At 34.0% G+C, this 27,323-nt stretch overlaps 1 protein-coding gene and 2 non-coding genes across 4 annotated transcripts in view; all 3 read right to left on the bottom strand.

Moving 5' to 3' along the window:
• POF1B (POF1B actin binding protein) overlaps positions 1-27,323 on the bottom strand; it is a 114,574-nt gene that overhangs the window by 75,504 nt on the left and 11,747 nt on the right. For both annotated transcript variants that reach the window (XM_077145754.1, XM_077145753.1), the window contains exons 3-4: positions 24,276-24,350; positions 21,958-22,038 (exon numbers count right to left, since the gene is read on the bottom strand). In XM_077145754.1, the coding sequence (XP_077001869.1) occupies positions 21,958-22,038; positions 24,276-24,350 (156 nt within the window). The remainder of the gene's footprint in view (positions 1-21,957; positions 22,039-24,275; positions 24,351-27,323) is intronic.
• LOC143672325 (U6 spliceosomal RNA) lies at positions 19,235-19,341 on the bottom strand. Its single transcript, XR_013169785.1, has one exon. It is a non-coding gene; the product is annotated as a U6 spliceosomal RNA (small nuclear RNA).
• On the bottom strand, positions 26,072-26,175 carry LOC143672271 (U6 spliceosomal RNA). The gene has a single exon (XR_013169740.1). It is a non-coding gene; the product is annotated as a U6 spliceosomal RNA (small nuclear RNA).

The following is a 27,323-nucleotide window of genomic DNA, read 5'->3' as shown; positions in this document are numbered from 1 at the left end:
AACAAGGAAATTCATAGTTCTGAATCCTTACAGTTACAAAGAAGAAAAAATTCAAATCAGGGACCTAACTCCCAAAATGGAAGTAGAAGAAAAAGGAGAGCAAACTAAACCCAGGGAGAGCAGAGGAAGGAAATAAGAAAGATGAGAGTGGAGATAAATGAATAGAAAAAGAAAAAAAAAACAAAAAGCAATAGAGAGAATAAACAAAACCAAAAGTTGGTTCATGGAAAGCTGAATACAATTGATAAACTTTTAGTTAGACTGACAGAGAAAGGATACTGTTGAATATAGTTTGACTGTTCTTCAGAAAGCTAAGTATAGAGCTAAGATACGAACCAGTAAGCCCATTACTAGATATATACCCAAAATAATTTAAAGCAGGGGCTTTAACAGATATTTCAAAACCAATGTACACAGCAGTGTTATTTACAACTGCCAAAAGATGGAAGTAACCCAAATATCCATAAACCAATGAACAGATAAATAAAATGATACATATATATATATATTTACAATGGAATATGATCCAGCTGTAAAAAGGAATGAAGCACTGATGCATGCAACAGCATGAATGAACCTTGAAGACATCATGTTGAGTGAAGTAAGTCATATACAAAAGGACAAATGTTGCATGAGCTCACTCATCTGAAATAATTAGACTAGCAAGTGTGCTGTCATGGTAAATAAAATAATTATAATAGCACACTCAAGAGTCAGAATTTAGAATCCAGAATCTCGTGGTGGGGATAGGGGATGTGAAGTTAAGGCTTAAAATGTACAGGGTTCCTATTTAGAATGATGGAAATATTTTGTTATTGGATGGTGGTGATGGCAACACAAATTGTGAATGCAATTAACAGCACTGAAACACATATATGAATGCAACTAGAAATGGAAATATTATATTGCATATATGGTATTTGAATAAAACAGTTAACAGTAGAATTTGAAAAATGTGTTATCATCAATTGTAACAAATATTCCACATCAATGTAGCATCTTAATAATAGGGTAGTATATGGAAATTCTGTATTTTATGCATGGTTTTCTGTAAACTCATGTGCTGGTTGGAAACTGTTATGTACCCCAGAAAAGCCATGCTCTCTTAATTAAATCTTGTAGATGAAGACTTATTGTGTGTGGGATCTTTGGATTAGATTGTTTCCATGGGAATGTGACCCACCCAATTGTGGATGGGACCTTTTGATTAGATTATTTCCATAGAGATGTGGCCCTAAAAAAAGAGATCATGGAGAGAGAAAGAGAGAGAGAGAGTGAGCAAGAGAGAGAGAAAGAGAGAGAGAGAGAGAGAGAGAGAGAGAGAGAGAGCAAGGAGAATTGACACAGAGACCAGAGAGATGAAATCAAGACACACATGTTTGAATATGCTAAGCTAAGAGCTGAAACCAAGAGTCTACCCTGGAGAAACTAAATGAAGAATCACAGATTCTTAGAGTGAAAGCTACTGGAAACACAAGCTGAGAGAGCCATTTGAAACCCGAGACCAAGAGAGAAGGACAGTAGGTATTGCCATGTGCCTTCCCATGTGACAGAGAAACCCTGTATGCCATTGACTTTTCTTCAGAGTCAAAGTATCTTTCTCAGGATGGCTTAGTTCAGACATTTTTATGGCTTAGGACTGTAAATTTGTACCTTAATAAATCCCCTTAGAAAAAAGCCAATGCATTTCTGATATTTTGCATTCCAGCACCTTTAGCAAACTGAAACAACCCAGGACTTCATTAACAATAATAAAAAAATGGTCCTACTTACAATGTGTTCAAACCCACAGGAATTGATTAATTTAAGTGCATGTGTTATGTTCAGCTCCAAATTCAGTATTAATACAATATTTAAAAATTATCCCACTTTAAAAAACTCACAAGACTTTTGTTAGAACTTTTCTAGGATAGCAAGTTAAAAATTTTACCCAAGTGGGCTTATTGAGGTCTGGAATTTTTCCATTTTGGATCACCAGTAGTGAATGGATAAATGATTGAATGAGGAAAGACGATATGAACCTATATCTTAAAGACAAGTTCATGGAATTTTCTTCTATGTGAACTGAAGCTCACTATAAACGTTGAAACTTTACTCTTTTTTTCAGGAAGCAAAATGGTTTAGTATGTAAAAGTGTTGATTCTCTCTAAAACGTGTGTTTGGACTTATTTGAAATGACTTGTTGAAAAAAATTCTAAATTTTTGGGACTATCATTTTCCCCAAGTCTACAAGAAAGTTAAAACAAATATTAGTAGGAATAAATAAATTTGGTAAAATATGCCAGCAAAATAAATTTAATCAAAAGTTGGGTTTTTCAACAAATGAACTACTAGGTAGTTTTATTATTCTGACAACTTCTTTTTTTCAATCTGTACATTTAAACTGCTGTCAGATCCAACTTAAAAACTAAGTTGTTTACAAAGATGAATGATCTTATACTTTTTTCTTTTTGTGGTTTAGCAGTTTTATTAAATAAACCACATATTTAAAGTGTACAATATGGCACATTTGATATTTTTATACACCTGCAAAACCATCTCCTAAATCAAGGTAGTGAAAATGTACATCGTTCCGCAAAGACTCCTCATAGTCCTTTATAGCCACAGACCGCTCCCTAATTTCCTCTCTAACACCCAGGAACCAGCAATCTGTTGCACATGTATGATTTTATAAGTTTTTCGATTATTGATTTTGTAGATTTATTTTTTCGTTATTAGAGAAGTGGGTTTATGGAGTAATCATGCATAAAATTACAGGATTCCCATACAACACCGCACCACCAACCTCTTGCATTCATATGGAATATTTGTTACAATTGATGATAGTACACTTTTATAATTATACTACTCGTTAAGCCCCATGGCATATCTTAGGGTTTATTGTGTAGGTATTTCCACGAATTTTTAAAAAACATTTTTATTCTGTTACCATATATACACTCTAACACTTTCCCACTTTTATACATATTCATATATATATATATTTCAGTGCTGTTAGTTGCATTCACAATGTTGTGCTACCATCACCACCATCCAATACCAAAACATTTCCATCATTCCAAGTAGGAAATCTGCATTTTAAGCCTTGAATTCCAATTCCCTAACCTTACCCCCATCCCCAAATTTTAGATTCTGTGAACTTGCTCATTCTAATTGTTTTAAATCAGTAAGATCATAAAATTTTTGTCCCTTTGTATCTGTTCATTTCACTTAACATGCTGTCTTTAAGGTTCATCCATTTTGTCATATATATTAGGACTTCATTCCATTTTATGGCTGAATAATATTCCATTATATGTATACATAAAATTTAATTTATCCATTTTTCAGTTGATGGACACTTGAGTTGCTTCCATCTTTCAGAAATTGTGAATGCCACTATGAATATTGGTATGCAAATATCTGTTTAAGCCCATGATTTCAGCTCTTTGGAGGTATATATCTAGTAGTGGAATTGTTGGGCAATATAGCATTTCTATAGCTGGCTTTCTGAAGAACAAACTGTCTTCCACAGTGGCTGCACCATTTTACAGTCTCACAGAAATGAATGAGTATTCCTATTTCTTTACATCCTCTGCAACAGTTGTTATTTTCAGTTTTTTAGTAGGAGCCATTCTAACAGGTGTGAAATGGTATCTCATTGTGGTTTTGATTTGAATGTTCCTGATGGCTACTGATGTTGAGCATTTTTTTCATATTCTTTTTAACCATTTCTATATCTTCTTTGGAAAATTGTTCAAGACTTTTTCCCATTTTCAAATTCAGTTGTTTGTCTTTGTGTTGTTAAGTTGAAGAATTTCTTTATATATTCTGTATATTAAACCTTTATCATATATGTGGTTTCCAAATATTTTTCCATTGCATAGGTTATCATCTTACTTTCATCGTAAAGTCCTTGGAGGTACAAAAGTTTTTAATTTTCATGAGGTCAGATTTTTCATGTGTATTTTGCAGGATTTTCTGTATGTGGGATCATATCATCTGCAAATAGAGAAAATTTTACTTCTTCTTCTCAAATATGGATGCTTTTTATTTCTTTTTCTTTCCTAATTGCTCTGACAAGAACTTCTTATACAATGTTGAATAAGCATAGTGACAGTGGACATCCTTGTCTTCTTTCTGATCTTAGAGGGAAAGCTTTCAGTCTTTCACCATTTAGTAGGATGGGGGCTATGGGCTTTTCATATATACCTTTTATCATATTGAAGAAGTGTTTCTTTTCATAATATTCTAAGTGTTTTTAACACTTTTATTTAAACAAAAAAAAGTGCTGTCATTTTGTCAAATGCCCTTCTTTTATCATTTGAGATGATCATGTGTTTCTTTTCCTATATTCTGATGTTGTATATTGCATTAATTTACTCTCCTATATTGAACCTACCTTGCATTCCACAGATTAATCTCATTTGATTATAATTCTTTAATACACTGCTGTATTCTGTTTGCTCAAATTTGTTATATTCATAAGAGATATTGGTCTGTGGTTTTTTTTTCTTGTGAGATTTTTATCTGGCTTTGGTATGAGGGTGATTTGGGCCTCATAGAATGAATGGAGGAGTGTTCTGATTCAATTTTTTGTCAGAGTTTAAACAGAATTGGAACTAAGTCTCCTTGGAATGCTTGATGCAATTCCTCTATGAATCCATCTGGTCTTGGAGGAGATTTATGGGAGGTTTTTAATTATTGGTTCAATCTCTTTACTAGTAATTGGTTTGTTGAGATCTTCTATTTTTTCTTGATTCAATGTGGTTAGTTTTTGTTTTCTTATGAATTTGTTCATTTCATCTAAGTTATTTCCTTTATTGGCATACAGTTGTTCATAGCATCCCCTTTAGTCAGCAGTGCCAGTAGTAATGTCCCCCTTTATATTTTGTTGTTGTTGTTATTATTTCCTGCCTCTTTTTTCTTTGTCAGCCTAGCTAAAGTTTTATCAATTTTATTGATCTTTTTGAAGAACCAGTTTTTGGCTCTGTGGATTCTCTATTGTTTTCTATTTCATTGATCTCTGTTCTAATAATTGCTATTTCCTTACGTGTGCTCAGCTTGGGTTTAATTTACTCTTCTTTTAAATTCTTCCTTTTTAGAGGTTAGGTGTCTGATTTGAAGTCTTTTTCTTTTTTTGGTGTAAGCATATAGAGCAATACATTTCTTTGTCAGTTTTGTTTTTGCTGCATCCCATAAGTTTTGCTGTGTTGTATTTTATTTTTCATTAACTTTAATATAGTTTCTAATTTTGCTTCTGATTTCCCCTTTAACCCATTGGTAGTTTAAGAGTGTGCTTTAAAATTTATATAGATTTGTGAATTATCCATTTCTCACTCTGTTATTGATTTCTGGCTTCATTCTGTTGTGGTTGACTATACACATTGTATGATTTCAATATTCTTGCATTTTTGAGCCTTGTTTTATGATGAAACATATAAGTTATCCTCGATAACTATCCATGTACACTCGAGAAGTATGTGCATTCTGTTTTTCGGGTGTAGTGTTCTATATAGGTCGGTTAGGTCTAGCTGGTTTGGTGCACTATTCAGACCTGTACTTCCTTATTGCTCTTCTGACTAGATGGTATAACCATTATTGAGAGTGGTGTGTTAAAATCTCCTACTATTAATATACAACCATCATTTTCTCCCTTTAAATCTGTCATTGTTTGCTTCATATATTTTGAAGCTCTGTTCATAGGTGCATATATATTTAGTGCTACATATTCCTGCCAAATTGTCCCCTTTATCAGTATATAATGACTATGTTTGTCCCTAGTGATTGTTTTTTACTTAAAGTCTATTTTATCCAATATTAGTAAAGCCAGCCAAACTATCTTTTGGTTATTAAATGCTTGGCATATTTTTGTCAATTCTTTCACCATCAAACAACTTGTATTTAGAATTTAAGGTGAATCTCTTGCATACAGCATATATTTGGGTTTTGCCATTTATCAATTGTGCTAATCTTTACCTTTTGACTTGAGAGTTTACTACATTTACATTTAAATCACTGGTGAGATATAGGACTTTTTTCTCCCATTTTTCTATTTAGCTTTTGTAAGTCTTATACTTTTTTTGTTTCTTACTTTACTTAATTCCTACTTTTATATTTATTTGCTTTTTTATTTCATCCCATATTAAGTGACTTCACTTCTTTCATATATACTTTTCATTTTCCTTGTGGTTACCATGAGGTTAATATTTAAAATCCTAAATATATAAGACTCATATTTCATTTGATACCAACTTAACTTCAATAGTGTGCTCATATACTTTTCCTATACTCCTCTATCTCCCCACCAGTTTTGTTCTTTTTTTACCACTCATATCTTTATACATTGTATATCCTAAAACATAAACTTGTCATTAATTTTTTTCATCTGGGAATTGAAGCTGGGTCTCCTGCATGGAAGGTGGGCATTCTAACCACTGAACTACCCATGCACACTTATCATTAATTTTTATGCATTTACTTTTTAGTACCTGTATGAAGAAATTTAGTTATGTTCTAAACAATACAATACAATAAGACTGGCATTTATAATTACCAAAAGGCTACCTTTACCACAGTTCTTTATTTGTATTTTATTTTATTTTGTCAGAAGCTACTTTAACTCCCAAAGGTGGTAAGAATATAATTTCTAGGCTAACCTAAAAATATCTTAGTTTCATCTTTTGACTTTTTCCATGATTGAATTATGCTGTAATTTATTTGTTGTAGGTATGACTCTAGGAAATTTTATTGTACTTTTCAAGCCTTTTTATGATACCCAGACTCATCGTGAAAAACCGATCCAAGAGGTACCTTTTCAGAGCCAGTCAGATCAGCTTTTGCCATCCAGAATTTAGATCTGAGTTTCTGACCAACATGTGTACAAGTTAGGGAATTCTGGGTTCTGTACACCAAAATAATTTAAATATATACAAAAAAGCAAAACATTTCAAAGCACAGAACCAAAATTATTTGTAGTACATATTTCAGAATTTGACATGGGTTACGATTCCACATTTTAGGTTTTTGCTTCTAGCTGCTCTAAGATACTGGAGACTAAAAGAGATATCAATTTAGTGATTCAGCATTCACATTCACTTGTTAAATTCTATGTTCTCTGTATAACTCCACCATCACATTGGATCTTTCCATTCCTGTCTTTAGGGGCATTTGGGCTATGGCCATTCTAATTTTTTAATATTGGAAGGGTCTGTCACTGATATGCAGTAGAGAGATGGAGCTATCTGAGGTTCTGGAGAAGCTGGGCCCTCTAGGTTTCAGGACTTATCTGGTTCAGGGACCCTTCTGGAGGTTGTAGGTTTCTGGAAAGTTACTCTATTGTGCTATTGCATGAAACCCTTGTGGAATCTTATATATTGCCTTAGGTGTTCTTTAGGATTGGCTGGAACTGTCCTGATTGGGTTTTGGTAGGTTATCATAAATAGCAAGGTCTAACTGAAGCTTGCTTAAGAGCAACCTCCTGAGTAGCCTCTTACTCTATTTGAACTCTCCCTACCACTGATACTTTAATTGCACTTCTTTCGCCCCTTTTGGTCAGGATGGAATTATTGATCTCATGGTGCCAGGGCCAGATTCATCCCTGGGAGTCATCGCCCACATCGTCATGGAGACTTTCACCCCTGGATGTCATGGCCCATGTAGGGGGAGGGCAAATATTTAACTTGCAGAGTTGGGCTTAGAGAAAGTGAGGCCACATTTGAGCAGCAAGAGAGGTCCTCCAGGAGTAACTCTTAGGCATACCTATAGGTATTCTAAGCTTCTCTGCTGCCTACATAAGCTTCACAAGAGTAGCCTCAGGATCGAGGGTAAGGCCTATTGATTTGGGTGTCCCTAAAGTTTGACACAGCATCAGGGGATTCCCTGATAATAAGGTTTAATAGTTCTATATTCTTTCTCCATTCCCTCGAGGGACTTTGCCAATTCTCTTTGATTATCTTCTTAATGTACTATAGGATATATCCAGGTACTACATTAATCAATACAGGATTAAAGGACCTCTTTCTTATGCTGGACTCCCTGTGTTTCATTTTTTCAAATGAGAAATACAGATAGGTTGAGTTAGATTATGCAACACAGAAAATTTCAGTTCCAGACCAAATAAACCTTTCTTCCTTTGGTCTCAAAGAATATATATGTTTCTAAAATATAGACACTGTCTTCTTTACCCCTGTGTCTGAATTACTTTAACCTCAACGTGATTCACTTCATTCTTATTTATAAATATCAGGTTATATATATCAGTCTCTCAAAATCCAGAAATAATAATCACCATTACAGACTTAATGCATCTGCTCTAAAAGCTTACAATCTAGGCTTGTTTTCTTATAAGTGTTTTCTAAAGGAGATCATACCATTGTTGTTCTTTTGCTTCTGACTTATTTTGCCTCACCAATGTCCCACATGTTCTTTCACATCATTGCACACCTCACAACTTCATTCCTTTTTGTAGCAGCACAACATTCATTCATAAGTATACACTATCACTCACTAATCAGTTCTTTATGTCTTTATGTTGCTTTGATCCACTGTTTATTGTTGTTTCCTTTAAGTCAGAAGAACTCTCTTTTAGCATTGCTTGTAGGGCAGGTCTAGTGTTGATTAACTCCCTTATCTGAGAATGTCTAAATTTCTCCCCTATTGTTGAAAGAATCTCCCTGAATACAAAATTCTTGGCAAGCTGCTGTTTTCTTTTAGCACTTCAATAATTTTAAACCACTGACTTTTTGCCTCCATGTTTTATGATCGGCAATCAGTACTCACTCAAATTGTGTCTCCCTTATATGTATCACATTGCTTTTCTCTTGCAGCTTTCAAAATCCTCTCCTTGTTGTTTGTATTTGATGGTCTGATCAATATATGATGGGGTATATATTTCATTCATGTTTGTCCTGTTTGGTGTTCTCTGAGCATCTTGAATATATTTACATCTTTTGCTAAGTTTGGGAAGTTCTCTGTTGTTATTTCTTTGAATATTCCTTCTGCCTCCTTTTCTATCTCTCTTCTAAGACTACTCTAATGTACATATTGGTATGTTTAATGGTGTTCCAGAGGTGTTTTAGGCTATTTTCACTTTTATTATTTCTTTTTTAGCTTGTCTCATTTCAAGTGTCTTGTCTTCAAGTTCACTGATTCTTTCTTCTGCAAGTTCTAATCTGTTCTTGAAACCCTTCAGGGCATTAGTCATTTCAGTTATTGATATCTTCAATGCCAGTAGTTCTGTTTGGTTCATTTTAAAAATTTCTAACTCTTTAATGAAACTCTCATATTACTGTTTTCCTAGTATCCTTTATTTATTTCTCTGTATTTCCATCATTTCCTTGTGCATTGTAAAGATCATTTTTTCAAAAGCTATGTTCAATATGTCCACATTCTTATCTTCTTCATTGGTATTTTCTGGATTTTTATCATCTTCCTTTGGATTGGCCTTAATTTCCTGTTTCTTTGTTTGTCTAGTACTCTTTCACTGCACATTATATATTTTGATATTTTCAAATGTTAACTCTGGGACTTATTCCCTGAGATGTCTGTTTCTTGGTTGTATAGCCAGCTGGTGATCAGACTTTTTGAACTAAGACTCTCCTATCATGAAGATCTACCCAAGAAGATTGCAGTGTGCAGGGATTTCCCTGTCTTTTGGGGTCTCTATTTTATCTTGGCCTTTGGTCTTTGTTAGTTGTTTTGGAGTTTCCCTGTTTTAAGGAGCTTGGTTTTCCTTTCTGTTCCCCAGGAGACTTATCTCCCTCTCCAGAGTGTTTGAAGCCTGTAGGACTTTGTCCCAATTTGTCCATCTCTATAGTTTTTATTTTTTACTTAGTTTTTATTGAAGAAAACAAACAATATACTTACAACCACCAACAATGGATATCTTAGTTAGCTTAACCATAGGCATATTTAAATAAAGTATCCATATAATCATTGTAAAACCTATGCAACATTAAGGCATCAAGGAAAAAACCTACATATTCAGATAGCAAAGTTCTTAAATTCTAAGTACTAAAAACTAAGATACCATTTGATCAGCTTTAAAAACTGTGAATGTTCTCAAAATATCAAATAGAAAGTTCTTACAAATATCTGTATTGCTATAATAATGACCTATGTTACTAAATATTTTCCTAATTTTAGGAAAATATGAAGATACAAATATTGTTACAATTAACATATGGAAATATTAGCCACCTAAAATGGATATCTTAGTTAGCTTATCCATAGGCACATTTAAAAAAATCTATGGAAACAGCCAAAATCTCCATCAACAGAAGAGTGGCTAAACAAACTGTGGTATATACATACGATGGAATATTATGCAGCTTTAAGACAAGATAAACTTGTGAACCATGTAATAACATGGATGGACCTAGAGAATATTATGCTGAGTGAATCCAGCCAAAAACTGAAGGACAAATACTGTATGGTCCCACTGTTGTGAATGGACATTCGAGAATAAACTTGAAATATGTCATTGGTAACAGAGTTCAGCAGGAGTTAGAAACAGGGTAAGACAATGGGTAATTGAAGCTGAAGGGATACAGATTGTGCAACAGGACTAGATACAAAAACTCAAAAATGGACAGCACAATAATACCTAATTGTAAAGTAATCATGTTAAAATACTGAATGAAGCTGCATCTGAGCTATAGGGTTTTTTTTTTGTTTTTGTTTGCTTGTTGATTTGTTTGTTGTTGTTGTTTTTTACTATTACTACTACTTTTATTTCTTTTCTTTATATTAACATTTTATATCTTTTTCTGTTGTGTTGCTAGTTCCTCTAAACTGATGCAAATGTACTAAGAAACAATGATCATGCATCTATGTGATGATGTTAAGAATTACTGAGTGCATATGTAGAATGGTATGATTTCTAAATGTTGTGTTAATTTCTTTTTTTTCTTTCCGTTAATAAAAAAAAAAAAAAAAAAATCTAAGTAATCATCGTAAAGTCTGTTTGTACAATATGTTTCATGAACCAATTTAAAATTAAAGCAAAGAAGGAAAAAATCTATAAATACAGATATCAGAGTTACTTGAATTCTAAATATGAAACAATATCTTGAATACCATTTGATTAACTATCAAAGCTGTGTGCATTCTCAAAATATCAAATAAAAAGTTATTACAAATATCAACTTTGCTATAGTAGTGAGCTATGTTACTAAATATTTTCATACTTTGGATTTCAGGATTTATTTTACCTAATATTACTATAACTGTAAGTATTTTTAACCATCTTTTGTTATAAAACCTAACATATATATACACATACAAAGGAAAAAAAGAAAAATCAGTAATTTTGAAAGCACACTTCAACAAGCAGCTACAGAACAGTTCCCAGAGTTTGTCATGGGCTACCATGCCTTCAATTCAGATTTTCACTTCTAGCTCCTCCAAAACACTGGTGAATTTATCAGAGTCATAATAATGGAATCATATAGTATCTGTCCTTTTGTGTCTGACCTATATCGCTCAGCATTATGTTTTCAAGTTTCATCTATGTTGTCATATGTTTTGGGACATCATTCTGTCTAAATGCTGCATAATATTCCATCTATGTATATACCACCTTTTGCTTATCCACTCCTCTGTTGATGGGCACCTGGATTGTTTCCATCTCTTGACAATTGTGCATAGTACCGCTATGAACATCAGTGTGCAAATGCCTCCTTGTGTCACTGCCCTTCTGGGTATATACCAAGTATTGGAATTACCGAGTCATAGGGCAACTCAATATTTAGTATTCTGAGGAATTGCCAAACTTACTTCCCCTGCAGCTGAAACAGTTTACTTTCCCACCAACAGTAAGTGTTTCAATTTCTCCACATCCTCTCCAACGTTTAGAGTTTCCTATTGGTTTAATAGCAGCCATTATTATTGGTGTGAAGTGATATCTCATTGTCATCTTAATTTTCATTTCTCTTATAGCCAATTAAATTGAGCAGCTTTTCATATGCTTTTTAGCCATCTATGTTTGCTCTTCAGAAAAGTGCCTACTCATTTCCTCTGCCTATTTTATAATTGGGTTGTTTGTTCTTTTGTTGGTGAGCTCTATAATTTCTTTATGTACACAGGACATCAAGTCTTTATCTGATATGTGGTTTTCAGATATTTTCTCCTATTGAGATGGCTGCCTCTTCACCTTTTTAACAAAGTCCCTTGAAGTACAGAAGCTTTTGATCTTAAGGAGTCCCCATTTGTCTATTTTTATTTTCACAGCTTGTGCTTTAGGTATAAAGTTTAATAAGCTACCTCTTATTTCTAGATCTTGAAGATGTTTCCCTATATTTTTTTTCAAGAAGTTTTATGGTACTGGCTCTTACATTTAGGTCTTTGGTCCATTTTGATTTAATTTTTGCATAGGGTGTAAGGTAGGGGTCCTCTTTCATTCTTTTGGCTATTGAAATCCAGTTCTCCAATGCCCATTTATTGAAAAGACTATTCTATCCAAATTCAGTGAATTTGGGGGGTCTTTTTATAAGATCAAATGTCCATGAATTTGGTGGTCATCTCTGCACTCTTGCTTCTATTCCACTGGTCAGTCCTTCTGTCTTTGTGCCAGCACCATGCTGTTTCGACCACTGTAGCTTTATGGTAAGCTCCAAAGTCAGGAAATGATAGCCCTCCCAGTTCGCTCTTCTTTTTTAGGATCCCTTTCATTATTCAAGGTCCCTTTCCCTTTCATATATTTAAAAAAAAAATTTATTGATAAAACCAAGCAACATACAAACTCAAACATTCTTAACATATGAACATTCCATACTTGGTGTGCAATCAATGGCTCACCATACCATCATATAGTTTTATAATCTTCACCATGATCATTTCTTATAACATTTGCATCACTCCAGAAAAAGAAATAAAAAGAAAAAAGAAGAAACTCATACATAACATACCCCTTACCCCTCCCTCTCATTGACCCCTAGTATTTCCCTCTAACCAATTTATTTTAACATTTGTTCCCCTTATTATTTATTTATTTTTAATCCATATTTTTTACTCATCTGTCCATACCATAGATAAAAGGAGCGTCAGAACAAGGTTTTCACAATCACACAGTCATATTGTGAAAGCTATATCATTATACAAGCATCTTAAAGAAACATGGTTACTGGAACACAGCTCTACAGTTTCAGGCACTTCCCTCTAGCCTCTTTAATACAACTTAAACTAAAAAGGGACATCTATATAATGCATAGGAATAACTCCAAGATAACCTCTCAACTCTGTTTGAAATCCCTCAGCCACTGACACTTTATTTTGTCTCATTTCTCTCTTCCCCCTTTTGGTCGAGAAGGTTTTCTCAATCCCTTGATGCTGAGTCCCAGCTCATTCTAGGATTTCTGTCCCACATTGCCACAGAGGTTTGCACCTCTGGGAATCATGTTCCACTTAGAGAGGGGGAGGGCAGTGAGTTTTCTTGCCATGTTGGCTGAGAGATAGGCCACATCTAAGCAACAAAAGAGGTTCTCTGGGGTTGATTCTTAGGCCTAATTTTAAGCAGGCTTAGCCTATCCTTTGTGGGGATAAGTTTCATATGAACAAATTCCAAGATTGAGAGTTCTGCCTGTTGATTTGGTTGTCTTCACTGCTTGCAAGAATATCAGGCCTTCTCCAAATAGGGAAGTTGAATTTCCTCCTGTCTCGCCATTCCCCCAAGGGGACTTTGCAAACTTTTAAAATTCACTGTTCAAATCACTCTAGGATATATTGGGGCATCACTCTGGACAAACCTACAAAATTTCATGCCCTTTTCAAGGTTCCATGTACTTATGGTGTTCAATTAACCTGTCCATATAAGTTATATTAGGAAATGCACTAGTCAAAATATAAACTTTGTACCAAATAAACATTTTTTTGCTTTAGTCTCATACATAAGTTAAAGTTTTAACATATGAATTGCCATCTATTTTCAACACCCTGCAATATTGACATTTCTTTGTTCTTTCTCATGCAAAAATATTTTTTAATTTGTACATTTAGCCACTATCATTGTACACTCTAGGCATTCCTATATTATACCATCTCAGGTTTATTATCTATCTTTCTTTTTTTTGTTTCTGGCTAATCTCACTCAGCATAATGCCCTCAAGGTCCATCCATGTTGTTTCATGCTTCACTACTTTATTCTGTTTTACAGCTGCATAATATTCTATTGTATGTATATACCACAGCTTGTTTAGACACTCATCTGTTGATGGACATTAGGACTGTTTCCATCTCTTGGAAATTGTAAATAATGCTGCTATAAACATTAGTGTTGCTGGATCATATCTTTTCCTTCCATATAAATATGATAACCAATTTTTCCAAGTCTTCAAAGGAGGTTGTTAGGATTTTTATTGGTATTGCATTGAATCTGTAGATCAGTTTTGGTAGAATTGACATCTTGAAGATACTCAACCTTCCTATCCATGAGCATGGAATATCTTTCCATCTATTTAGGTCACTTTTTATTTCTTCTAGCAGTTTTTTGTAATTTTCTGTGTATAAATCCTTGTCATCCCTAGCTAGGCTTATTCCTAGATACCTAATTCTTTTGACTGCTATTCTGAACGGATTTTTTTTCCTTAGTTGTCACCTTCAATAATTCATTGCTTGTGTATAGAAACATTACTATTTTCTGTACATTAATCTTGTATCCTGCCACTTTGCTGAATTTTTTTATTAGCTCAAGTAGTTTTACTGTAGATTTCTCAAGGTTTTCTAAGTAAAGGATCATGTCATCTGCAAATAATGAAAGTTTTATTTCTTCACTTCCTATTTCGATGCCTTTGATTTCTTTTCTTTCTCCTGTCTAATTGTTCCAGCTAATAATTCTTATACAACATTGAATAATAGTGGTGACAATGGGCACCCTTATCTCATCTCTGATCTCAAGGGGAATGCTTTGAATTTCTCACCATTAAGTATGATGTTGGCTATGGGTTTTTCACATATGCTCTTTATGAGATTGAGAAAGTTTCCTTCAATGCCTAACTTTTGAAGCATTTTTATCCAGAAAGGATGCTGGATTTTGTCAAATGTTTTTTCAGCATCAATTGATATGAACATGTGATTTTTCCCTCTCAATTTGTTAATGTATAGTATTCTGCTGATTGATTTTCTTATATTGAACCACCCTTGCATTCCAGGTATGAATTCCAGTTGATCATGATGTATAATTCTTTTAATGTGGCATTGGATACGATTTGCTAGTATTTTGCTAAGAATTTTTGCGTCTATGTTCATTAGGGAGATTGGTCTATAGTTTTCTTTTCTTATATCATATTTATCTGATTTTGGTTTTAGAATAATGTTAGCTTCATAAAATGAGCTAGGTAGCATTTTTTTCTTCAATTTTTTGGATGAGTTTGAGCAGGATTGGTATCAGTTCTTTTTGAAAAGTTTGATAAAATTCTGCTGTGAAAATAATCAGGTTCTGGGTTTTTTTTTGGTGAGAAGATTTTTTTCCATTTTTTTTTTTTAAACATGGGCAGGCACCAGGAATTGAACCCGGGTCTCCAGCATGGCAGACAGGAGCTCTGCCACTGTGCCACATCACCTGCCCTATGGGAAGATTTTTAATGACTGATTGTATCTCCTTACTTGTAATTGGTTTGTTGAGACTTTCTATTTCTTCTCATGTCAGAATAGGTAATTTGTTTCTTTCTAAGAATTTGTCCATTTCATCTAAGCTGTCTAGTTTGTTGGTGTGCTGGTTTGAATCTGTGGTGGACCTCAGAAAAGCCAAGACCTTTAATCCTCATTTAGTATTACTGGTTGGGAACATTTTGATTGTTCCCATGGAGATGTGGCCCACCTGATTCTGGGTGGTAACTTTTGATCAGGTAGCTTTCATGGAGTTGTGACTCCTCTCCTTAATCCTTTAAAAGAGGAAACATTTTGAAGAAAGTCCTTTTTAGAGCCACAAGAAAGCCACAGAAAGCCACAGCAGAGCCGAGCAGAGCCATGAGGTCAAAAGCCCATGCTGTCAGAGATGTGTGGAGAAGAAGAAGGAAAATGCCTCCAAGGGAACTTCATGAAACAAGAAGTGGGTAGAGAAACCTGAGAGATTTTGCCACGTGCCCTTCCAACTGAGAGAAAAAAACCCTGAACTTCATAGGTCTTTCTTGAATTAAGGTAACCTCTTGTTGGTACCTTAATTTAGACAAGTCTGTAGACTTGCTTTAATTGGGACATTTTTGTGGCTTTAGAACTGTAAATTAGAAACGTATTAAATTCCCCTTTTTAAACCCATTCTGTTTCTTGTATATTGCATTCTGGGAGCTGGCAAACTAGAAGAGTTGGCATATAGTTGTTCATAATGTTCTCTTATAATTTTTAAAAATTTCTTCATGATTTGTAGTAACAACCCCCTGTTCATTTCTGATCTTATTTATTTGTGTCCTCTCTCTTTTCTTCTTTGTTAGTCTAGCTAGGGGACCATCAATTTTATTAATTTTTTCAAAGAATCAACTTTTAGTTTTATTGATTCTTTCTATTATTTTATCGTTCTTCAGTTTGTTTATTCTGCTTTAGTCTTTATTATTTCCCTTCTTTTATTTGCTTTGGGGTTAGTTTGCTCTTCTTTTTCTAAATTCTCCAGGTGAGCAGTTAAATCCCCAAGTTTTGCTCATTTTTGTTTTTTAATGTTTTTAATTTTGTTTTTAATGTTTTTAAATGCCTACATTAAAAAACAAAATGGGGCAATAAATTTCCCTCTCAGCACTGCTTTTGTCACATCCTATAAGTTTTGATATTTTTCTATTCTCATTATCATTTGTCTCCAGATATTTACTGATTTGTCTAGCAATTTCTTCCTTGACCCACTGATTATTTAAGAGTGTGTTGTTTAATCTCTATATATTTGTACAAGCTCTGGTTCACTGGTGATTATTACTTGCCAATTTTATTCTGTTGTGATCAGAGAAAGTGTTTTGGATAATTTCAACCTTATTAAATTTACAGATACTCAGTTTATGTCCCAGGATATGATCTACCCTAGAGAATATTCCATGCGCACTAGAGATGAATGTGTACACTAGTGTTTTGGGATGTAATGATCTATATATGTCTATTAGATTTAATTCATTTATATTATTGTTTAGTTTCTCTATTTCCTTGTCGATCCTCTGTGTGTCTGTTCTATCTATAGTGGAGAGTGGTGTATTGAAGTCTCCCACTATTACTGTTGATGTGTCCATAGCTCCCTTCAGTGTTTCCAAAATGTGCCTCATGTATTTTGGAGCTCCTTGATTGGGAGCATACACATTTATGATTGTTATTTCTTCCAAGGTAATTGTGTCTTTTAACATGTAGTGTCCTTCTTTGTCTGTTATGATGTTACATTTAAAGTCTATTTTGTCTGATATTAGTATAGCTACTCCTGCTTTCTTTTGGTTGCAGCTTGCATAGAAGATCTTTTTCCATTCCTTCACTTTCAATCTAACTGTGTCCTTGAGTCTAAGATGTGTCTCTTGTAAACAGCATATAGATGGATTATATTTTTTGATCCATTCTGTCAATTTGCATCTTTTAATTGTTGAGTTTAGCCCATTAACATACAAAGTAATTACTGTAATAGTAGTTCCTGATTCTACCATCTTGTCCTTTAGTTTTTATTTGTCAGATCTGTATATTATTTTCCTACTCTCCCTATTTTCCTTTGCATTACCTTTACTCATATTCTTCAATTCTGTGCCCTCCTCCAAAGCTCCCTCTCCTATCCTTTTTATTAGCAGACAGGGCTCTCTTTAGTATTTCTTGTAGGTCTTGGTTCTTTTTGCCTAGTTCTCTCAATCACTCTTTATCTTTGAAGATTTTAATCTCTCCACCAGTTTTGAAGGATAACTTGGCTGGATAAAGAATTCTTGGTTGAACGCCTTTCTCATTCAGGATCTAAATATCATACACTGCCTTCTTGCTCCCATGGTGCCTGTTGAGTAGTCCAAAGTCAGTTTTATGTGTTTTCCCTTGTATGTAGTAGATTGCTTTTCTCATGCTGTTTTCAAGACTTTCTGTTTCTCTTCAACACCTGACAGTCTGACTAGTATGTGTCTTGGAGTGGGCTTGTTTGGACTTATTCTATTTGGAGTTCGTTGGGCCACTTCAATGTGCATGTTCATGTCTTTTATAAGGGTTGGGAAGTTTTCTCCAATTATATCTTCGACTAACTTTCCCAATCCTTTGCTCTTCTCTTCTCCTTCTGGGACACCAATAATTCTTATATTTTTGTGCCTCTTGTTGCCCCTCATTTCCATAAGATCCAGCTGCATTTTTCCCATATTTCTTGACATTTTTTCTTTTGTGCACTCTAGTTCTGTTGTACTATCTTCTAGCTCACTTATTCTACCTTCTGCTTCTTCAAATCTGCTATTGTGTGTCTCCAGTATATTTTTTATTTGATCTTTTGTATCTTTCATTTTTGTGAGATCTGCCATTTTTCTATTTAACCTCCTGAACTCTTCTTCATGTTCTCCTAGTGTCTTCCTGATATCCTTTATTTCCTTATAAATATTCTTGAGTAGTTGTTCCATATTCTGTGTCCCCTCTGGAATTTTGATTTGGTCATTTGGCTGGGCCATTTCTGCTTGGATCTTCATGTGCATTGTGATTTTCTGTTGTGCCCTGGGCATTTGTTTATCTTGATATGGTTTCTATGCAAGTTGCTTTCCTTCACTCTTCTAAAGTTTTATATTTACTTAGTTTTGCTGAATGTTTCTTTTTACACTTTGTTGGTTATTCTCTGCCATATCAAGGTCCGGATCTCATGTAGGGGATACAGTTCAACTGAAGGGTCTTTTATAAGGTAGGCCAGTGTGCACAGGTACTTCAGCACCCCAGGACCTGCAGGCCTGGAGATTTTCTCCCCATCTTCTATCTTGTTTCATGGAGCAGGAGTGAAATCACTCCACTCCAGTCCACCATCTTCCCAGAACTCACCTCTATGGTTCTTTTACACTCCTTTCATTGTCTCAAGTTGCTTTTGCTTGTGCAGCAAATTCTTGGAGGAGCACTCCAAAGAGGTCTTTCCAAGTTAGTCTTTCCCAGCTAACACAGGACTGGGAACCAAGGAAGTGGATGAAGGGGATGCAGACCAACTCCAAGTTGCCTTGGAAGAGGGATCAGGAAGGGTGCCATGAGCTTTTCTGGTGGTTCTCCAAAGCAGAACTTTTCTGGCCTACCCAGCAAATTTAGCCCTTCAGCTAACTGACCCACTTCTGTCTCCACTATCTCTTCCCCTGTCTGTAGAGAGTTGAAAGACAATATGGAATGCTTAAAGAATTTACATGCCATCTTTGCATAGGGGTCATCCTAATCTTTTCTGAATCTTTCCAATTTGATTATATATGTTGCCAAAGTGAACACTCCCCTTTACTTACTAATCTTTTTAACTGGACCACCATACTCTCAGTGTTTCAGGCTGTGTCACATTTGACTTTTTTTCTTCTTTTAACCTCCATATCCAATAAGTTACAAATCTTGTTAAACTATCCCACTCTCAGAATAGCTTTCATGAAAAAAAGAGTGATGAATTTCATATAGAAGACCCGAGCAATTAATGCTTAGTTAGGCTCTAGTTTCCTCATTTGTAAAATGATGCTGTAAAATTAAAATTCTAATAATAACTTAAATCCCACAATAAATCCTTCCATAATTCCCTCAAACAAATATGTTATCTACAGCATCTGAACTCCAAAAAGACTTCATCTATATTTCTCTCATGAGGTTTATCATACCCCCATCATGTATTTTAGATAACTATTTATGGAATGTCTTATCTCTCTTCTGAACTGCAATTTTCTTTACTTTGGGAGCCATGTTTTAATTTATTTATTTCTATTAGAAGGCTGTACAGTGCCTGCTTCATAGCAAGAGCTCAATAACTGGAAAATAAAGGAAAATAATTAGTATATTTGGATTCTATGCACTGATGGAACAGGAGTATTTCTTATATTTCAGGCTGAAGTTATAAGGAGGAGTGCTTAGACCCTTTGACTAATATGAAAAAAAATGGAAAGCAAGGAAGATTATGAAGAACAACAAAAAAGTACGAAGAGAAGTAGAAGGAAATCATAATGAGAGAAGTAGATTAATAGCTGTTTATTTACAGGGAGAAAAAAAGATTAGACAAATTGGGAACTGAAAGAAGATAAAGTTGCCATTTAGAAGGCTCAGTTTATAAATATTGTAATTAAACTAGAATCTTTTCTTGGGGGATTTAAAATAACAAATAAAAAAAGAATATACCTATATAAATAAAATAAGAAATATATATAAACAGGATTTTTATTTGCTCGGTAGAGCCAGTTACATAATTTTTGTTTACAAGCCATGGGGCTTGAAATTTGTTTTATTCCTCATGAATGGAAAGAGTTAAAAGCTTTAAAATGACTTATCTTCAACCCTCTATTGTGTCTTCTCCTTGAGAAGCGATTTGTTTGTAGTGGAACATAGCCATAGTAATGAGGATTTTGCAGGTGCTTGCTCAGTGTTTCAAATATGCTATGCACTGTCATGCATACTTCTAATTTCATGTCTTTATAACTTCACAGTGGTACAGGGGTTATGCGATACTCTGGATCCTAATTCACCATCATCAATTGACCTTAATCTGCAAATGTGTCTTTCCCAACACTGCATTGTTCAATTCCAGACCCAACGCTGCCACTTTGTAACTGAATGTTTTGGGCCAGTTAAAAGTTAAATTAAAAGAAGGCTAGAATCTTATTTTGTTCACTATACTACTCCCAGTTCTTATGAAAACTCCTGGCACATAGTAGGCAGTTAACAAATATTCATTGAATAAATGACTGAACTTCTCTATGCTTCTATTTTCTCATCTTTTTAGTATTAAATGGGATAAAACATGCAAGTTGCCTAGCAAGGAGTTTATACCCAATAAATACTATTTTTTTTCTTTTCCCCACTAACTGAAGAATAAATATTTAACCAAAGTCACACAAGAATCACAGGCAAAGTGGATAAGAGTCTAAATTATTTGATATTTAAAATCTTTTTCTGGATATATCTTAGCACAGCAATTCTCACATTATGGAAAAAAATGCTACTTAAAACTAATTCTTTGAAAGCTGGGGTTATCAGTGTGACAATATCTAAATATGTATATCCCCCAATTGTGTAGGAAATAAAGAAAGAGAGGATTATTTTCTATAGTAGTGGACAAATAAAGAGCAAAGCAAAGTATCGCTATATTCCTATCTGGAGCACAACGTGACACTGATGTCCTAATAGCCTCATAGAACTACTTGTTGCAGCTAAAGAAACAAGCTAAATTGCATATGTGTACATACGTGTGTGTTTGTGTGTGTGTGTGTGTTGAGGATGGTTTGTTAACTGTGGAGAAAATAGTTCTCTTTATTTGCGCTGTAAAATAAAACAACACAATATCATAGTTTGTAAAATAAAAGATTATATACATTAGTAGAAAATATAATAAAGTATTTTTCTAACTGGCTCATTGCTAGGCACAACAGTTCATACACCATAGACAACAAAGACAGGAGGACACTTTTGAAGTTTTGACTTTTAATTTTCTTCCTTCTAGCCTATATTTCAATGACAAATTTAAATGGACTAGATAAAGACTCTAGTCCTTGATGTAAGAGATGATAGAATTTTTATGTGAAGTCTGTGAAAAAAATATGTCCCTTTCTTCTTTGGTTCAAAGTGCACAAAAATCTTTTGTGGGTGGAATTATAGAACATGAAAACCTTCGTAACCTAAGGGTTTCCATGTTGCTTGGAATTGCTGCATCTCTGAATCAGAATGCATGGGTACATGGTTATCTGGAAATAAAGATGGATTTTTAAAATATTAGCGAATAAAAATTCACTTTATAACTGGCAGAAAGTCCAACAATCTGATTTTAGAGAACTAGTAACTGACTCATCCTTCTTATTTAAGCTATCAACCTCTAAGGAATTACAGGCTGGGGAAAAGAGTTTGTGTGACACATCTTACCTTTTCAGGATTTTGTACTATATATCTCCTTATGGTAGTCTGTGGATATGTAGTGACTTTCACTGTTGGAGAATGAAGTTCCTATGAAGACATAAAATTTGCATATAATTATAATTATTGAGTGACCTTGGAGCCATCAATCATAGCAGGGAACAATTTTCAGAGTTGAATTTTTAGAGCCATTTGCTGTATAATAGCATAAATTTATAATTTAGTTCATTTCAATCTCAGAAACAAATATGAAAGCAATGTGTTTTGTGCTCAGTACTTCTATTATACTCATTTCATGGTAATTCATCCCACTTTCCAAATCGTGCTTGATGAGACCTTCAATTTATTTATTTCACTATAAATGTCCCCACATAATTAGAAGAAAATAAAACTTAATATTTATTAATTAGATCTTTGGTTTGCAAAGTGCATCCTATGTTTAAAAATGGAAGGAGTCATAACAGGAAAAAGTGTGTTTGTATAACTTACTCATTTAAAACTTCAGTTTTATAAGTTAATTGAGGAGAGGACCTTAAATAACATTAAAATGGAAACAAAACACTAAAATAAAGTCATTTGTAAACTTTTAAAGGAAAAAGTCAGTATCATTAATATAAAAACAGTTCTTATATAGCAATAAGAAAAAAATCTCCGTATTAATAGAAAAATGAGAAAATGGCATGAACATTTACAAAGAAGAAATACGAATAGTTAATAAACTTGAGTGTTCATCCAAACGAAGAATCAACCAAAAACAAAGGGATACCATATTTTGCCTTTAAAACTGTCAAATTAAAAAAAAGTCTGATGAGAGTGGAGTAGGAGGAGCACTCTCCAATGGAGAGAGGAAAATCTAAACAATCATTCACAGATGTTTAATGTTGCCATTAAATAATGTTCTTGAGTAATACAAATTTACATTAAAAAGGCTCACAATATATAATGTTAAGTAAGAAAATCAGAATATAAAACTGCATAAATGGTACGATCTCAATTTTGTTTTTGAATGAAGAAAAAAACAAGGTGTTAAGAATTATCTCTGGGAGGATCATAGGCAATTTTAACTTTCCGTCTTTTTGTCTTTGATGGTTCCAAAATTTTCTACAATAAACACATTTATTATCATAAATAAAGCATACAGTAAACACAATTTTAAAGTCCCTCTTGAAAAAGAATTTAGGTAATGCAATTTTTGGACTGGATTTGAGTGTAGTGAACAGCCCTGTGACTTTATTGAACTGACTTCTGAGGCAATCCAACCTTGGTGTACCTGGAATACTTCATCTCCAATCCAGTTGTAGATTTTATCGTACTGTCCTGTGGTGTGTTGTGTATGTGATCCATCTAATTGTGAGTTCCTTGAGAGTAGTGCTTAGGTCTAATTCATCTTTGTACAATATTTAGCACATACTAGGTACCCAGTAAATGTTTAAGAATAAAGATATGACTCTAACTGACCAGGACGAGTTCTAGGCAAGACCAAATTGGGAAGTGTAACCAAACTTTTCTCCAATAATCTTCTCATTGTTCCTGAATAATAACACTTTTTCCTTATCATACCTGAAGTTGAGAGACCAGTTTTGTCCATTTGTTTCCTCACTGTCCAAGTTCATACTCTGCCACCTCATCTGGCCTGGCCTGTTTCTGTTTTCCTTAGAAAAGCACGTCTCCCCTACTCTTCCAAATCCCATAGCCTTTATATTTCCCTCCCATATAACTCCAAATTTAGGGTGTTTCATGTTTTATTTTCTTAGAATTTACTTTTAATAATGGCAACTAGCTAATTGAACACATATTAATATGGCCTTGAATTATTATTTGGAGACACAATGCTTACACTCATCCTAAAAGTCAGATTATTAGGGTATAAAGGCTAAGGAGAGAGATGTTTTGTATGTCTTTCAAATCATACACTTATTGGAGGGCCAGTTTTGACCATAGAAGTTATTCTTTCTGAAAGTAAATTTATAGCATTATCACTCACAAAATCAGGTTCTCAGTCAATCTAAGATACAGTTATTTTATTTTGGCAAAAATCAAAGACCCTTAAAATATTCATATTCACTAAGAGATTGTGGGCAAAAGTAAAGTGCAAACTAAAAAAAGTCAGATTGAGTAGGCAATGAAATTGAAAAATACGATTCACAGCACCTGTTTCACCTTCCTTTAATAAGCTGATTTTCATACGTGAGAAAACTCTTTCTTGCCTTGTGATCCTGACATTTTGTGAATGTTTAAAGTCTTTTGAGGGCTTAAAGAGAGTTTAAACATATGAGGAAGACTTACATAAGAAGAAGTGAAAAGAGTCTAATCCATAACTTCTTTACCTGCTCAGTATTTTGAGTTATATGTAGATTGCTTGGGGCACAAGTGGATATTTTCAGAGTTGGAGATTGAAGTTCCTATTGAGAGAAACAAAAGAAGGTTCAGAGATTATTACTGAGCAGTATTATTTGAAAGTCTTAAAAAGTTCCTGAGGTATTATTTCCTTTATTTTTATAATAATAGGATCAGTCAGAAATACAAGCATTACCTAGTGCTTTCTCAGACCATGTCTATCTTTCCAAAGAACAGATTACTGAATTTACTTTGTCAGCTTTGCAGGTAACCTAATAATAACATAGTTTTTAGAGTGCTTTCATAGTAATACATTCTCTTTTTACTTTTGGGTTGCATTCATTTTGTTTTTTTGAAAACTCTCTTTTAAGAACCCCTAATAAGTCAGCAATTAAGAAGATGTGAATTTATTAAAGAAAAACATCACAAGTAAAAATTCTCAAACTGAAATAGGGAATCTCCTTTTGAAGTCTCAACTAAGACTATTGACCTTAGGTTACTTCAAGCTGACTCTTCATTATGCTTTGATCTGTTTCTAGTTGAATTTCAATGTTTAGGCTCTGCTGTTAAAAAAAAAATGATCCATGAAAGTTAAAGTATATGATTTTAATAATGATTAGAGAAAATTATCATGCTATCGATGGCACGCTTTCTTTACATTTTTCCAAAATAGCAAAGCTGCATAGGTTTATTAGTACTCTAATAAACTCAGCCTCAAAGGGTTGAGTTGATGGCATTATTTAATCTCTATATATCTTACAATAACAACCAATTAACTGACACAATTTCAGAACATTTTCCCACAACAATGATTTCTTTTTCTCTAGAACAAGAGCTCTACTAAAATTAAGAATCATGATTTACAAGGGAAACAGTGGCAGGGTCATACAAAAGTATAGCCATGGTGTAGGTGCTTTTAAAGACATGTTGCTCTTAAAATGGGACTACGCATTTACTCAAACTGCCAAATATTCTGTACACTGTGTTTTTTCTTTTGTTTCTTTTTTGGATTAAATTTGCTAAAATTTTCATTTTCTTTTACTCCCTAATGCTATATCACTGGCAATACTGTAGGCTTAATGGTTCAAGGTAGCCTTGGAATATGTTCCCAGTTTTCCTGTTGGTAGCTAAGGTAAATTGCTCAAGCAAATGCTGTGAACTAAAGGTTGTAGCTCAAACAGTATGAGTTCTGTAGTTTAGGAAAATGATTAAAAATCCAACCAGGTACAGGTGACTTTGGCCCTTGGATCCAAAAGGATCAGGAAAAGATACTTTAAAATTATGCTTATGGTACATGCATACATCCTTAATATAAAAATGCACACAAGTAAAAGACCTTCCCTTAACCATCCTCCCACAGCCATTGTTGTCAGTTAGGAATATCTTTATCTATGCCTTCACATATTTGTATAAGTAGTAATATTATTGTTCTGCAACTTAAACCAAATAATATCTCTTTATTATAGATTGCATATGTGTCTTAATTCATTACTTTAAATTGATAGTGTTCCATAATGTTTGATTGACAACTTGGATATCTATTTCCCTACTGATCAACATAAATGTTTTAAATATCTAAAATGTAAACAATTGTTTCCAGGTTTTCACTATGCTTCAGTTAGCATTTTTGTTAAATAGTATACACACACAATCTCACATGTATGTGTGTGTCTATATCTCACATATTTAAGAATTTATTATTATAGTAGTATAGGTAGGTTAATTTATCCAGATGACAAGATAGTAGTTTTTTTAATTAATTAAATTATTTATTTATTTATTTTTTAGAAATATGAAATGCTTACACGAATTTGCCCATCATCCTTGCGCAAGGGCCATGCTAATCTTCTCTGTATCATTCCAATTTTAGTATATGTGCTGCCAAAGCATCACGATAGTAGATATTTAAAGGGTAGATTGACGTATTTGGGCAAAGACTATTCTGTCCCTAATGTGAAGGCATTCTTTAATATTCTTATATTTGGAAACCTGGTATATTAATTCCATAGATTATAATTTACTTAATTGTTCTTGGCTTCTACTTGAACCTTCATTCTTAGAGATAATCTAGGCAAATGTGCCTTTTCCCATACAAACCACATGAGAACATTACAGGACCAATAGAATAGCTTCAAGAAAATGAAACATGAAGATGGTGGGCTTAAAGTGAGTCGAAGAGATTTAAACTTATGGCATTATCCAGCAGGAATTTAAATTGCAGCAGAGCAAAATCATAAAGAAAAATGGCTGAATATAATGTTTATTAATTTCAGAAAAACTTATTAATGAAAATCCTTTACCCCTGCAAGTCTACAGAAATAGGTAGGATAGTCTGAGTAAAATTCTGAAATAGACAATATCTTGGTGATGGAAGTTACATTTAGTGACATCTAGCTCTAACCAGGATTACAAATCACATCGCAAATAGCCTCTCTCTGTTTCATATGAAGTGATAAATGATTCTTCCTATTCTTCTTCTTCTGAATGAATGAATAAATGAATTAAAATGATATTTTAGGTTTAAAGATGTCCCAGGAATGAGAATTCAAATCTCCTTCTTAGTAACTGTGGTAGTTAGATTCAGTTGTCAACTTGGCCAGGTGAAGGTACCTAGTTCTGTTGCTGCAGACATGAGCTAATGGTACATGAACCTCATCTGTTGCTCATTGCATCTGCATTCTGCTAAGAGAGGTGTTCCTGCTGTAATGAATGGCGTTTGATTTAATTGGCTGTTGCTTAAATGAGAGAGCTCAACATAGCACAGCCAAAGTAGCTCAGCATACCTCAACTCAGCACTCGCAGCTCAGCCCAGGCCTTTGGAGATGCAGAAGTAAATCACCCCGGGGACAGTTGTTGGAACCCAGAGGTCTGGAGAGAAGTCCAGCAGAGACCACCCTGTGCCTTCCCATGTAAGAAAGAACCTCAGTTGAAAGTCAGCTGCCTTTCCTCTGAAGAACTAACAAAATAAATCCCTTTTTATTAAGCCAATCCGTTTCTGGTGTGTTGCATTCTGGCAGCTAGCAAACAAGAACAGTAAC

The sequence above is a fragment of the Tamandua tetradactyla genome, chromosome X, assembly GCF_023851605.1.
Source record: "Tamandua tetradactyla isolate mTamTet1 chromosome X, mTamTet1.pri, whole genome shotgun sequence".
NCBI classification, from domain to species: domain Eukaryota; kingdom Metazoa; phylum Chordata; class Mammalia; order Pilosa; family Myrmecophagidae; genus Tamandua; species Tamandua tetradactyla.
This window is presented reverse-complemented; position numbering and strand designations above follow the sequence as displayed.